This window comes from Cicer arietinum, chromosome 1 (assembly GCF_000331145.2).
Source record: "Cicer arietinum cultivar CDC Frontier isolate Library 1 chromosome 1, Cicar.CDCFrontier_v2.0, whole genome shotgun sequence".
Taxonomy (NCBI): Eukaryota; Viridiplantae; Streptophyta; class Magnoliopsida; order Fabales; family Fabaceae; genus Cicer; species Cicer arietinum.
In genome coordinates, this window is record NC_021160.2 from 25,528,698 (window position 1) to 25,542,610 (window position 13,913).

Consider the following 13,913-nt stretch of genomic DNA (forward strand, 5'->3'; position numbering starts at 1 on the left):
CTAAACTCAATAGCTTCTTTTATGAATCTTTTTCTATCTTTACAAAGCTTAACTGCTTCTTCATCATCTAACCTTGAATGAGAACACTTCATCTTTATACTTTAAAACCCTAAAAATTTATATATCTCAGCCTTGCATTTTCAAATGAAAATCAAATTACTTTCTTCTATATATCCTCAATATTCAATCTGCAAAGAGAAATCAATATAAAAATTAAATTATAAAAAAAAAATTCAACGCTAACTTTAGTAATATACATCAATGTTAATTTTAGTAAATGTGAGAAGGTCGTGAGAAGAGGGAGAGAAAAAAGGTGAGGTGAGAAGAGGAAGACAATAAAAATTAGAGTTCTCAATTTTGGTCTTCCTTTCAAAAAAATAATCACATTTTTAATTTCTAATTTATTTTTTGTTTTTTATTAAAAAGATTTTTAAAAAATTGTCACATTAGCTTTAGGTGTTAGAGTTTTTTAATAAAATTTGCACTGAGATACCATTTTAAAATGAATATGTATTTGCAAGGATGTGAATCAAACAAAATAAAAAAAAAAAAAAAAAACTTTATAATTGTAATGATCAAATATATATTTTGAATCTTGATTTTTTAGGATCATTGAAAAATCAATAGAAGAAAAACGAAAAAATATTACGTTAAACTTCTTTGTGCTGGTGATTACAAGTTTTATCCACACATGTATTTTATTGTGGTACAGCATCTACATGGGAGATTAGAAATTTGAACACACCTATGGGATCAAATATACCAAGGTGTTTAGTGACACACACGTTAGAGATACACTCCACTACCTGGCATCGATGGAAGAACAACCAATGCACAAAATTTGAGAAGAGCATACCTTATGCATTGTTGTGCCAAGTAGCAGGTAAATGAATTGAACTTTGATTTTGATTGAAATTCAATAAATCCTTTTATCATTCTTAGACTATACAGTTTCCTAGATTAATTGTCATTATTCCAAGTTTATACAATTTTCTAGGATTTCCATGTAATTATTGTATCAATTTAAAGGAATTCGACTTAACTATGATCAACATCTCTACATTCACGCATTTCGGACACCGATGGTTGTTAAATTAAGATCAAACAACACAAACTCAAACTCGATATTTTAAATTATAAAATTAAGATCTTGTTTATGTGGATGTCGCATCCACTTTTTTTTGTGGATGTCGCATTGCATGGAAATCAAATTCTCTAAATAGAAGGTATATAATCTTTTTTGAGAGACATGGTATCAGTTGTAATTCACCATAGGGTTGCTCGGTATATTATACAAGGTATAAGTAGTGGTTCATCCTAGGGTTGATATGTGTTTACTAGTGGTCCCATAACCAACATTTTACATAGTTATGTGCGTTTTATACACATTTCCAATTATGCCATAACTAGCTACCCCTTTTCCAGTGTGACTCACTTCCTAAAACTACCACAAAGAATTGCACAATCCTTTGGAGAGAACGTCGTTAATTTCTGCGTCTCTAAAATATATCGCATGTGTCACTACTTCCTCGGCGCATGCGACCCACATGCCTTGACAAATGCAGAGCGTGAAGCATTCTTCAACCACAAGTTTTCATTGTCGTTCGTAACTTACAATCTTTTGTAATATTTCAAGGTGATTTTCCAATAAGTTTTTTTCTTCCACCTCACATAGATCATCATGTCCAACACCAAATTTTGTGTTGCCTCGTCTTCCACATTCAACATCACTACACTTCATTTGATCCTTTGAGAAAAATTGGTAGATGCTGCAAAGCATGCAGGTTAGGCAGCTTTTGTTGAGTTTTGGTTTCTAGGATAAGGTCATGTGGACTATTTGGAAACAAATTGATGTCTCTCTATGTAGTATTATTTGATTCACAATCGACGCAATTTTCAATCTCAAATTTACTCATTTACGACACGTTATGATGTTTGGAAAAAGGCAAATAAAACATATTCATGTGGCGTCAATAGTTTGTACAATGTTGTCTGTAATCTTATTTCCATGAAGAAACATGACATGGGCATGTAATGTTATATAGGTAAACATGATAGTTTGATTGTTTCCTTTGTGGTCTTGGAATTTGTCGATCTTTAGTCCCCTTTAGATTTTTCTCTAACCTCAGTTTCTACCAATGTGCTAATTGATTTTATGATACTAATCTCCAATTCTTAAAAATGAGGTGGTATAGGAGGAGAATTTGGAAATAATTTGGCTCAACCTCGTTGCAGCTATTACAACCGTTTTGGCTTTGTTGAAGTGCAATGTTGTGAAGGTGAAAACACAAGAAGAAGAGTTGAATTGTGTTTGACGAAGTTGATAACTTTTTGCTAAATTGATGAAGATTGCTTGGTTTTTATGAATTACTTTTATAAGAAGCAATCGGGTTCAAATGTTGAAAACAATGAAAGCATAAATAGTTGGAGACATATATTTATCCTGGTTCACCACTAACATGGCTACATCCAGCCCTCATTCAAAAGGCCTTAATATATTAAATCAAATACCTTGAATTAAAAATCAGTTGGCTCTCCAAGTCAGTCTTCCCAAGTAGCCTGACAACACCAGACTTTTGAAGAACTAACCACCTTGACCCTACAAGCCAAGTCTTCTCCTAACAACCTAACAACCCCCAGATTGAAGAAGGAACTAAACTACTATCGAATTGGATACAAAAGATTAGAACTTTAAGGGTTTGCTTCTAACAAAGCTGATGATGATAATAATAATAATAATAATAATAATAATAATAATAATAATAATAATAATAATAATAACTCTCACACTCTAAAAAAAATACTTAGAAAATAATTCTCATTGGACAAGTGTTTCTCTCTTTGAACTCTAAGATGAGTTTTGAATTTGAGATTGAGTTCTTCTACTCTTTTATGATTTACGATGATTTTCTTCTTTAGCATTGAGTATCTATTTTTATTTGAAATTAGGGCTTCAATTTAGTCCTTGTTTAATTCTGAATTATATTTTTGTTCAGATTGAGTTTGTAAATTCTTTAGATTGATTCTATTTGTATGTTGTTCAGATTGAGTTTGTGAATTCGTCAGATTGATTTTATTCATATTTTGTTGTAGAAAAATCTTAATCAAATCTTCTTCAAATTTTGATCAAATCTTCTTCAAATCTTTTTCAAATCTTGACCATATTTTATTTTCAACTTGGTAAAAGATTTTCTTCAATTATAAATCTAAATCAAATCTTATTTTAGTTTTTCATCAATTATAAATTTGAATCAAATCTAATTTTAGATTTTTTTCAATTATAAATTTTAATCAAATCTTATTTTAGATTTTTTTTCTTTCAAAAACAAAAATCTTCTTTCATACTACTTGAAGTCAAATATATTGTTCTCATAAAATACTTTTGTTAACATCCAAACTGTAAATGTAAAACCAACTTGGTTCCAACATGTTGCACCAAAGTTAATCAATTCCAACTCAAAGTCAAGAATGTTGCTTAAATTGAGGCCTCTAAGATGAATGATCAATTCCGACGTACATCAAGATGAAGGAACAAATGAAAACTACAAGACATGTTGCCTATGTTTCTTAGACTGATAATCCTAATTCCTTTATTGCAAAGACTTCTTCACTTGGACCTCAGATACTTGACTCAGACTTGTCTCATCATATCCCTAGTAACAAAAAAAATTATCATGTTTGACTTATATGGATATATTCCCTAGTATTACTTTAGCTAAAGGGTCATAAACCAAATATCATTGCATTGGCCAAGCTAACCCCCTACCCACATTTTCTTTGAAATCTATAATTATGTCGTTGGTTGTCCATTTAATTTAATATCAATCAATAAACCCATTCATACCCTACCTTATTTTATTACATTTGATAATGGTTATGTTCGTATGTAGGATCAAAGTACTAAGACGAATTTGGAATATGGCATGAGTCTCAAGTCTTATATCACCTTTTGATACTGGTAACTCATATTGCATGTTCAATCATTGAGTCTCCACATATTTTTCATCAACTTTGGGGTCATCCTAGACTTCAAAAGTTGCATCTTATGATTTTGAGTCAGTCGAACTCTCACACTCTACGTAAAGGTAACATGCCATCATGTAATCCTATTCATGTTTATGCTTGTCATTTGGATGATCATCGATTATCTCCATCCTATTATTCCCTTATGGTTTCTATGGATTATGTATCTATTTAAAAAACTACAAGTGAATTTATGTCTAATCCTAGCTGGCAGCTTACAAAGGTAGATCAAATGACTACTTTGTGCTTTAATGATATTTATGATTTGGTACCCTTTTCTGACAGTAAATCTACAATGGGTTGTCGATGGGTCTATATTGAAAGTTGGGCTTCAAGGAAAGATTGACCTATAAAAACATTTGCATTTAAACTTTCAAAATAAGGATTTGGAGTTGCTAAAATACTTTTTGCTGATTGTGCTTGCATAGTCTATGACAGGTATAGCAATTACTTGATAGAAATATGCTCTTGATATACTTCATGAAACTAGCATGCTTGATTTTCGACCACATGGTACTCCTATCAATCCCAATGTGAAGCTAGTAGTAGGCTTGAAGGAGTCTTTGGAAGACCTGATAGATATTGATGACTGGTGGGAAAATTTAATTACATCACAATGACCATATTTGATATTACATTTTCTATAAATGTTACATGTAATATCCACTGGAATTTTATCATTCACATTCTTAGATATATCATGAATGCATCGTGTAAAGGATTACTTTATGGAGACAAGGGTAACATCGAAGTTGTAGGCTACTCTAATGTTGATAGGGTAACATCACCATAAAAAAGAAGATCCACTTATAGGAATTATGTCCTTGTTGAAGGTAATTTGATATTGTGGTAAAGCAAGAGGTCGAACACAATGCAAGATCGAGATTAGAAACAGAGTATCATGTTATGATAGCAATGACTTGTGACTCACATGGCCAAGTCAGTTACTCAAGCAACTAAAGTTAGGAGATGTCAAGGCAATGAAACTCATTTTCTACAAACAAAGTTGCGCTTCATATTGCTTATAATTGGGTATTCTATGGGAGAATGAAGAACATAAAGATTGATTTTCACTTTGTAAGAGCTAAGTTCTTTTAGAGGAAATCACAAATTTGATACGTATGCTCCATATGATATGTATGCTCGAACTTGAAAAGTGTTGGGCATTTCGGGGGATTGCTAGGAGCAACGGGCTAAAAGTTTAGGATCTCTATGAGACTTTGACATTAAATCTTCACCCAAAATCTTAAAGTATTAGATATATGGGTCAGCTATTCTATATATCCAACATTTCCTTTATTCCTAGTCGTAGTGGGACTAACCACTTACACACTTTGACGTCATATCTTCACAAAAAATCTTAAGGCATTAGGTATATGAGTTGTTTCTCTTATTAGTTGATGTGAGACTAATCACTCAAACACTTGAATTTCAAAAAAGAGGAGTATTAAATACAAGTGAATCCTTTTATTATTCTTTGATTTTATAGTTAATTTCCTAGGTTAATTATTAGTATTCATAGTCAATACAACTTTCTAGACAATCAATGTAATTATTGTAACATCATTATAAATTAAAGGTGTATGATCTTGTTTAATACTAACTTAAATCAAGAAATCATATTTTACGGTTTCCATCTTGCAATGTACTCTTGGTGTAGAAATAAAGGGTAGTGTTACAATGAGATAACTTCTGCTACCTCATTTATTTAGTAAGTTGATATATTTTTATATTTAACTACCTCAAATAAATTTATTTGTAAAAAATATAGAGATAGAGTAGTTAAAATAATATTACTTGATTGATAATTTGTTCATCTTATTTTGAGTTTTCAAATTTCTACAACAACTAAAAAGAAAGCTTTATCAACAATAGAAATTATAAAAGACATTGTTAATCTATTTAGTATAACGTCAATTATGGATGAATTCGATTCTTTAAAATATCTTTTAACTAAACTTTTTTAAAATAACCATGGTTAGTTGTTATTTCTAGAGATGAAAAAAAATTATAACCCGATGATAAAATCGGCAATGAGTACAGGGAGGATATTTTAACAGATGCTCACAGATAAAATAAATGGATATTATGACTACCGTTAGTTAATGGATTCAAAGACGAAAGTTATGATATTTGTATCTGATGATGTATATATCTGATAGTAAATTAATAAAATGTATCTGTTATAATATTTTTTGTTTATGACTAATATATTAACAGTTTTAATGACATAATTTTATTATATATTTAATTTATTTGTTAATACATTAATATTTTTATATGTTAATATTTTTTATTAAATAGAGAAAAAAATTTATGTAATTGGAAAAAAAAATATTTAAAAAAAAATATTCACAAATATCCAATAAGACTTAAAATACTTAAAAATCCACCCAATATCCTTATAATTGATATCTACTCCAACAAGTAGGATAACATTTCAAATTTTATTTTTTTTCTTTATATTTAATCCATCGTAATATTACGGTTACCTTCCCGACTGTCTTGTAGGAGCTCAATGTGTTATTTACGTAGTGACATTTAATGTGTTAAAAATAAATGGTAGGTCTAAAGGAATATATTGGAGCAAATCCGGCAATCCACCAACAAGATGTTGGAACAGTTGTTCATTCAAATATCTCCAGTATTTCGTTGTCCAGAGCTGAATATGAAAATGCAGAAGTCCAGGATGAATTTTATGATGCAATTGCAGCTGAGTCATCAACATCTGATGAGGAAAGTGATGATGACGACGAACTTGAACATAAGGTCCCCTCGAATCATCCTGTCAACTACAAAAATCTGTATTTGATATAGATGTTAATTCTGTGTTACTGTTTTGAAACAGAGAAAACGTACTATTTCTGCAAAACAATATTCTGTAATACTTTCGTCAAATTTTTCAGGATCAAAGGGTCAAACTAAAGAATATTTCATGGGCCATGACAACTTTACCTTTGAAGCGAACAGCAGGTCAGATTTTTCTCTGTTTCTTGTTATTTTTTAAGAGATAAAAGGCCTAAAGGCATTAATGATAATTTATGCTAAACAAACACACTTTTGTGTTGGGATTGGATCACTTCCAGTGTTGTGCCCAATCTAAATTCTTGGGATGTTGGACATGCTCCCAACACAAACATTCTTCAATTAAACTAATTGTTGTTGAAATTGAGATAAATGACTAACGGTGCAAATATAATGTAATTTAAAAAACCAAATTGAGATAAAATAAACTTAAAGGACTTAAAAGACTATAGGTGTATTTTTGCCTAAATTTTTTGTCTTCAAGCTATCTTATGTTTATAACTAATTAAGCCTGTAAACTGAAAATTAAGTTGTCAATTACATGAATATATTCAAAGTTTTAGTCTAAAGTCTGGTCATTCTGGTTGCAGCTCCAGATCTAAACAAAGAGTTAGATCCTGATGTAAGTCCTATAAGAATTGATGCTAGTGACTTTCATGGTTCTTTAAACAAAGGAAAGGATGACATTGACACAAACTGTTGGACGTCTCCTAGTGGTGAAGGATTTAAGATTAGAGGAAAGAACTATCTAAAAGATAATTCTAAGGTGAGTTACCTACTTTGTTTATCCAAGGCATCAAAAACACTAGACTTTGGTTGGTATTATTTCCAATTATGAGAAAATAATATTAATAATAATAAATGATTTGAAGATTTATTTAATTTCAGATCCTTGAGGGTTTTTAATTGTTTGGGTTACATTTGCTGATTGAGTAAAGAAGAAAAGATAGTAAAAATTTGTAGAATTTGAGTATAGCACGTGTAATACATGTGGGTTTCACTTTGCACTTATTGTGGTAACACTGGGGGGATTTCATGTATATTAGTAATTTAAACTCTTTTCAGGTTTTCAAAGATCAAAATATATATAGCTTCGATAATTTGAATATGACATTTCTATGTAGGTAGTTGGAGGAGATCCTCTTCTCAAACTTGTAGCAGTTGATTGGTTAAAAGTTGATAAACCTGTAGATAGAGTTGCATTGCAAAGTAGAAGTATGGTTCAGGTAAATTTGATATTGCAAGACTTTATATCTTAATATTCATATATATAGCTGGTGATGTTTGAGTGTGAGGTGTCATTATATCTTAATTCATGTGTGGTATTGTGATTTGTAGATATCTAAAATCTATTTTCCCTAAAACCATTGATTAACTTGAGGTTTTAAATTTGAAGTTTATCTATACCCAAATTAGACTGATTGAAAATCATATATTATATTTGTATCCCTTATTTGTTATAAATAGGACTATCTTTAAGTAGAAATAGGTATATACCTTTGCTGCATGATTCTTCCTTGTATTAGGACAGGTTCATCATTTTAATCTCTCTAATTATCTTCCTTTTTAATTTCTTAATCCTACACTCTGGTTTTGAATAGTCAATACTGACATTGTAAATTAAAGACACTTGTTTCGTTCTTGGCCAAAAGTGGATATTAGAAAGTTTTTATAAAAGAATAATGAATCTATTAGGCCTGTAAGAAGCACAATGCAGAATTTATCTCCCCAATTCCATTCCCATTATCTGACCAAATCAAATGCACCATCAAAACACTTTCTCTTATAGGATTTTAATTCCTATAAAATTTAACTATTTTTATTTTTAATTTTTATTTTAATTTAACTATTTTTTTCTTTCAAATTTTTAAATAATATTTATGACATGTTTACCAATTATCTTGCAAAAGTTTAGAATTTTTTAATAAATAATGAACTAAATATAAATTTTTAACTTGTTGATACTTAAAAAAATTCATATTTAATTTATCGTTTGTTAAAAAATTCTAAATTTCTGTTGGTATATTTCATATAATGTCTTAAAGCATTATTGAAAAAAATCATTCAAAAATTCAAATGATAGAAAATAATTAGATTGAAATCAAATACTAAAAATGACAACGAAAATTTTTTAAGTGACTAAATATTAATAAAAAAAAAAATTATAAGGACTAAAAACAAGATTGTGAGATTTTATATAGATTTATAAATTATTTAACCCTTGTTTTTTAGAAAAATTTATGTAAACGTTAGACTTTTCAAAATCAGAATAAGGACTAAGAAATCATTATGGGAAAGTTAGAGGAGCCAAAATTACTGCTTTAAAACTAAAAAGACGTAAATAGCATAATTGAGAAATTAAGGGATTTAAAATTACAATTAAGACTTCATTTTTAATGTATATGGTTGCCATATTTAAGTTTTAGATCATCTAATTTGACACATTCGGTGTACTTCTGTTTCTGCTAATTTTTTATAATAGTGTTCTCTTGTTCACTTTATTTTAAATCCTGGTGGATGATCTACGCTTAAGGCATGTTGTTGAATTTATGTCCGCCACCATAATATTTAGGAAACATTATGATGGAAATTTGAGATGATGTATAGAATCATAATAGTTGAATCCAAGAAAGAAAGAAATAATTAAAGAGAAATATTAAATTTCAAATGATACAGTAATTAATTATTATATAATTAAAGTATGATCCACTCTTAATGTAATTAACTTTAAATCAGATCTAACAGCCATGCAAGTTAGAAGTGTGGAATAATATTTTCAATTTGAAAAAAACAATATAAGAAAAAAGAAAATACAATGTAACTAATGAAAGAAAATTATATAAAAAAAAAATACAAACCGTAATCACATCGACTAAACAAGAAAATTGACTTAGGAAGTGGTAGCGGTTGAGGTTTTCTGCCTACTTTGGGCTAACGTGAAAATCTTGTTATTTATGACATGTTTACAAATTATTTTGCAAAAGTTTAGAATTTTTTAATAAATAATGAACTAAATATAAATTTTTAACTTGTTGATACTTAAAAAAATTCATATTTAATTTATCGTTTGTTAAAAAATTCTAAATTTCTGTTGGTATATTTCATATAATGTCTTAAAGCATTATTGAAAAAAATCATTCAAAAATTCAAATGATAGAAAATAATTAGATTGAAATCAAATACTAAAAATGACAACGAAAATTTTTTAAGTGACTAAATATTAATAAAAAAAAAAATTATAAGGACTAAAAACAAGATTGTGAGATTTTATATAGATTTATAAATTATTTAACCCTTGTTTTTTAGAAAAATTTATGTAAACGTTAGACTTTTCAAAATCAGAATAAGGACTAAGAAATCATTATGGGAAAGTTAGAGGAGCCAAAATTACTGCTTTAAAACTAAAAAGACGTAAATAGCATAATTGAGAAATTAAGGGATTTAAAATTACAATTAAGACTTCATTTTTAATGTATATGGTTGCCATATTTAAGTTTTAGATCATCTAATTTGACACATTCGGTGTACTTCTGTTTCTGCTAATTTTTTATAATAGTGTTCTCTTGTTCACTTTATTTTAAATCCTGGTGGATGATCTACGCTTAAGGCATGTTGTTGAATTTATGTCCGCCACCATAATATTTAGGAAACATTATGATGGAAATTTGAGATGATGTATAGAATCATAATAGTTGAATCCAAGAAAGAAAGAAATAATTAAAGAGAAATATTAAATTTCAAATGATACAGTAATTAATTATTATATAATTAAAGTATGATCCACTCTTAATGTAATTAACTTTAAATCAGATCTAACAGCCATGCAAGTTAGAAGTGTGGAATAATATTTTCAATTTGAAAAAAACAATATAAGAAAAAAGAAAATACAATGTAACTAATGAAAGAAAATTATATAAAAAAAAAATACAAACCGTAATCACATCGACTAAACAAGAAAATTGACTTAGGAAGTGGTAGCGGTTGAGGTTTTCTGCCTACTTTGGGCTAACGTGAAAATCTTGTTGTGTTTCTACATCACTTTAATATAAAATCAAGAATCCCACTTGGGTCTTCAAATGTCAATTTTGTCCAACAAAATTTAACCATCATAGGATGAAAATACAAAGAGAATGAGAAACTTCAATACCATAGGTTAAAAGAACAAAGAGAATGCTAGTTTTACTACCATATGGTAGAAGCTTAACGAGAGAAAGCCAACAATGACTAAAAAGAATGAAATTATAGTGAATATATCACTAAAAAGATAATGACTAATCAACAATGAAACTTTTAAAGAATTGTATCAAAAATTACAAATCATCTTCAATCTTCGAATATTACACAATCAAGTTGAGAAAAAATGAAGAACACGTAAGAATTTGAAAATTTATCGTTAGCACATTTATTCTTATAAGTGAAAGTATATTCACATTTAAATGTTGTTTTGACTGCTTGCTTCAACATGTTAGTGAGATATATGTTACAGATTCGTCAAACCAACCCTATCATCTAAGACAATGTTCAATATGACATTTTCCAAATGTAGCAAGAGGAGAGAATATATAGTATGAGAGCAATGATAAAGAAAAATTGGAAAATGAAATTGGATACAATAAGAATCTAGCAAGAGTCTTGATAGAAAATCTCAAGAATTCAATAGAAAATAAAAAACTAAAAATGAATCAATGAGAAGAAAATCTTAGTGGAATATTACGGATCCGTCAAACCAACCCAACTATCTTAGACAATGTCCAATATAGCATCTTTCAAATGGAGCAACGAAGGAGAGAAGGATACAAGATCAATGATAAAGAAAGATTGGAAACTGAAATTGGATACAAGAATCTAACAAGAGTCTTGATATAAAATCTCAAGAGTTCAATAGGAAATGAAAAACTAAAAATGAATCAATCAAAAAAATTTCAAGAAAATCTTGAGAAAGAATGTAGCAAAATAATTATTATTCTGATATCATATTACAATTTTAGAAAAAAATCATAAATAAAATAAAAGTATAATGAATAATAAGATAATTGCTTAACTAATTATTACTATTGTATTTATATAACTGAGTAACTAATATGTTTAATTGATGCTTAGATTTTTTTTATATTAAAAATTAATACACCAAGTTATCCTTGCCTTCTTAATTGCAGACCGAAGCTGGGAAAAAGCTTCCATTTATTCTAGTATTTAATCTCCAGGTATGGATATATCTCTGCTCTTGCATATCAGATTACTGAAAGATGAAGTTTACTAAACTTATTATCCCCATAAAAATCACTTCAACATCATGTCGCTCTTTGAATTCTAATTATATGGTTGTGCATTTACCTTCATTATTAAGCTTAGTGATCTTCGTATCAATGTTGCTGTTTCCAATAAAAGAGGAATTTATCAAGGCAGTTTATACTTTGTTGTAAATCCCAGGTTCCAGCTAAACCAAACTACAGTTTGGTTCTATATTATGCATCTGACAGACCTATAAATAAAGATTCACTATTGGGTAAGTTTTTGGATGGAAATGATACATTTCGAGACTCAAGATTCAAACTAATTCCAAGTATAATTGAGGTTTGTGATTCTCAATTAATTTCATATGACCTTTTTTATATCTAAAAGCATTAACTATATAGCTAATGATTTTCATTGGGTAAAGGGATATTGGATGGTCAAGAGAGCTGTAGGAACAAAAGCTTGCCTATTGGGAAAAGCTGTGACTTGTAAATACTTCAAGCAAGATAATTTTTTGGAGGTAAAGCTACATTAGCAAGTTAAGATTTGTTATTAAAAGTATAATTTGATGCTGCTTTCTAGTAATTGAAGATTACCAACTCTATATTGCTATTAAAATTGTGCGCAAAATATGTTGACTGGTCATATAATTTAAGAATGCATACCTGAAACTTTTGTTATATTCTCATATAATTTAATTGCAATTTTCTGGGTAATGCAGATAGATGTGGATATTGGATCATCCTCTGTAGCCAGGAGTGTTGTTGGCCTTGTTCTTGGATACGTCACAAGTCTAGTCGTGGACCTTGCAATTTTAATAGAGGTTTGCGCCATTTCAGTCGTAACATTTATTGATAAATTATCCTCTGTCAGAATTTTTGTTATCAAATGCATCGATCTATGACATTATTTATTTAATTTTAGATGCATCATCAACATTATTGACTTATTAATATTATAGTCCTTGCATGGGGCGAATCTAATTAATATTTTGCTTTTTAACGAATTATTTTAGAATATTGGAGATTAGATTGATAGAGTCCTAATTTAAGTATTAACTCTCAATCTTTCTCACATAAAACAAGTCCAAATCTATAAAGTGCATTCTAATGGAGTTTTTGCTAGTAGTAAATTAGTAATCAATGACTAATGACTTATCCACTTGAATTCATCAACTTCCTCGCCTCTATATTCCATATACTTACCATTGTCATGTTTCCAGGCAAAAGAAGAGTCGGAGCTGCCAGAGTACATTCTTGGAACTGTTCGATTAAATCGTGTAAGACTTGAATCTGCTGTACAGTTTGAAGTTTGAGATGATCTACCAAAAATATTCAATAGTCTACCTACACTATTATTTAGTTGAAATGTTTTTGCTTTGGCTGAGGACTCTAGACAATGTAAATTTGGTGGATTTGATTATGTTAGTGTGTCACTGACTTGCACGAATTGGACAAGGTTGGTTTTTTTTTTTTTCATAAAAAAATCAAATCATATTCATTTTAAAACTATTATATAAATTAAGATTTATAACAAAATTTATTTTTTTTAGTTTAAAACCGATTATAAATTCGATTACGGTTAAATAATTGGTTTTTGGTTATGCAACCGATTTTTGACAAATTTAATTTTAAATTGATTTTTTCTCAAAATTGATTAAAATTCGATTAATTAAAAAATTGATTATTCATATTTTAAAAACTTGTAATTATTTTCACAAAGTAATTGAAACTTTTATTATTACTTATGTTACCCAATATATTTTTCACGAGAGAAAATTGGTAGGACTTATAATCCAATACGACAACAATTTATATATCTTATTATGAACCATATACGATCCAATGCTA

General features: G+C 28.8%; 1 protein-coding gene across 1 annotated transcript in view; it reads left to right on the forward strand.

Annotated features, from left to right (window-relative positions):
- LOC101499820 (protein ENHANCED DISEASE RESISTANCE 2-like) overlaps window positions 1–13,512 on the forward strand; it is a 37,604-nt gene extending 24,092 nt beyond the window's left edge. Inside the window, exons 13-22 of the mRNA XM_004488200.4 lie at window positions 713–883; window positions 6,590–6,792; window positions 6,930–6,996; window positions 7,419–7,594; window positions 7,953–8,054; window positions 11,985–12,032; window positions 12,259–12,402; window positions 12,488–12,583; window positions 12,785–12,886; window positions 13,286–13,512. Coding sequence (XP_004488257.1) covers window positions 713–883; window positions 6,590–6,792; window positions 6,930–6,996; window positions 7,419–7,594; window positions 7,953–8,054; window positions 11,985–12,032; window positions 12,259–12,402; window positions 12,488–12,583; window positions 12,785–12,886; window positions 13,286–13,378 — 1,202 coding nt within the window. The 3' untranslated portion in view covers window positions 13,379–13,512. The remainder of the gene's footprint in view (window positions 1–712; window positions 884–6,589; window positions 6,793–6,929; window positions 6,997–7,418; window positions 7,595–7,952; window positions 8,055–11,984; window positions 12,033–12,258; window positions 12,403–12,487; window positions 12,584–12,784; window positions 12,887–13,285) is intronic.
- The last annotated feature ends 401 nt before the right edge of the window (window positions 13,513–13,913 follow it).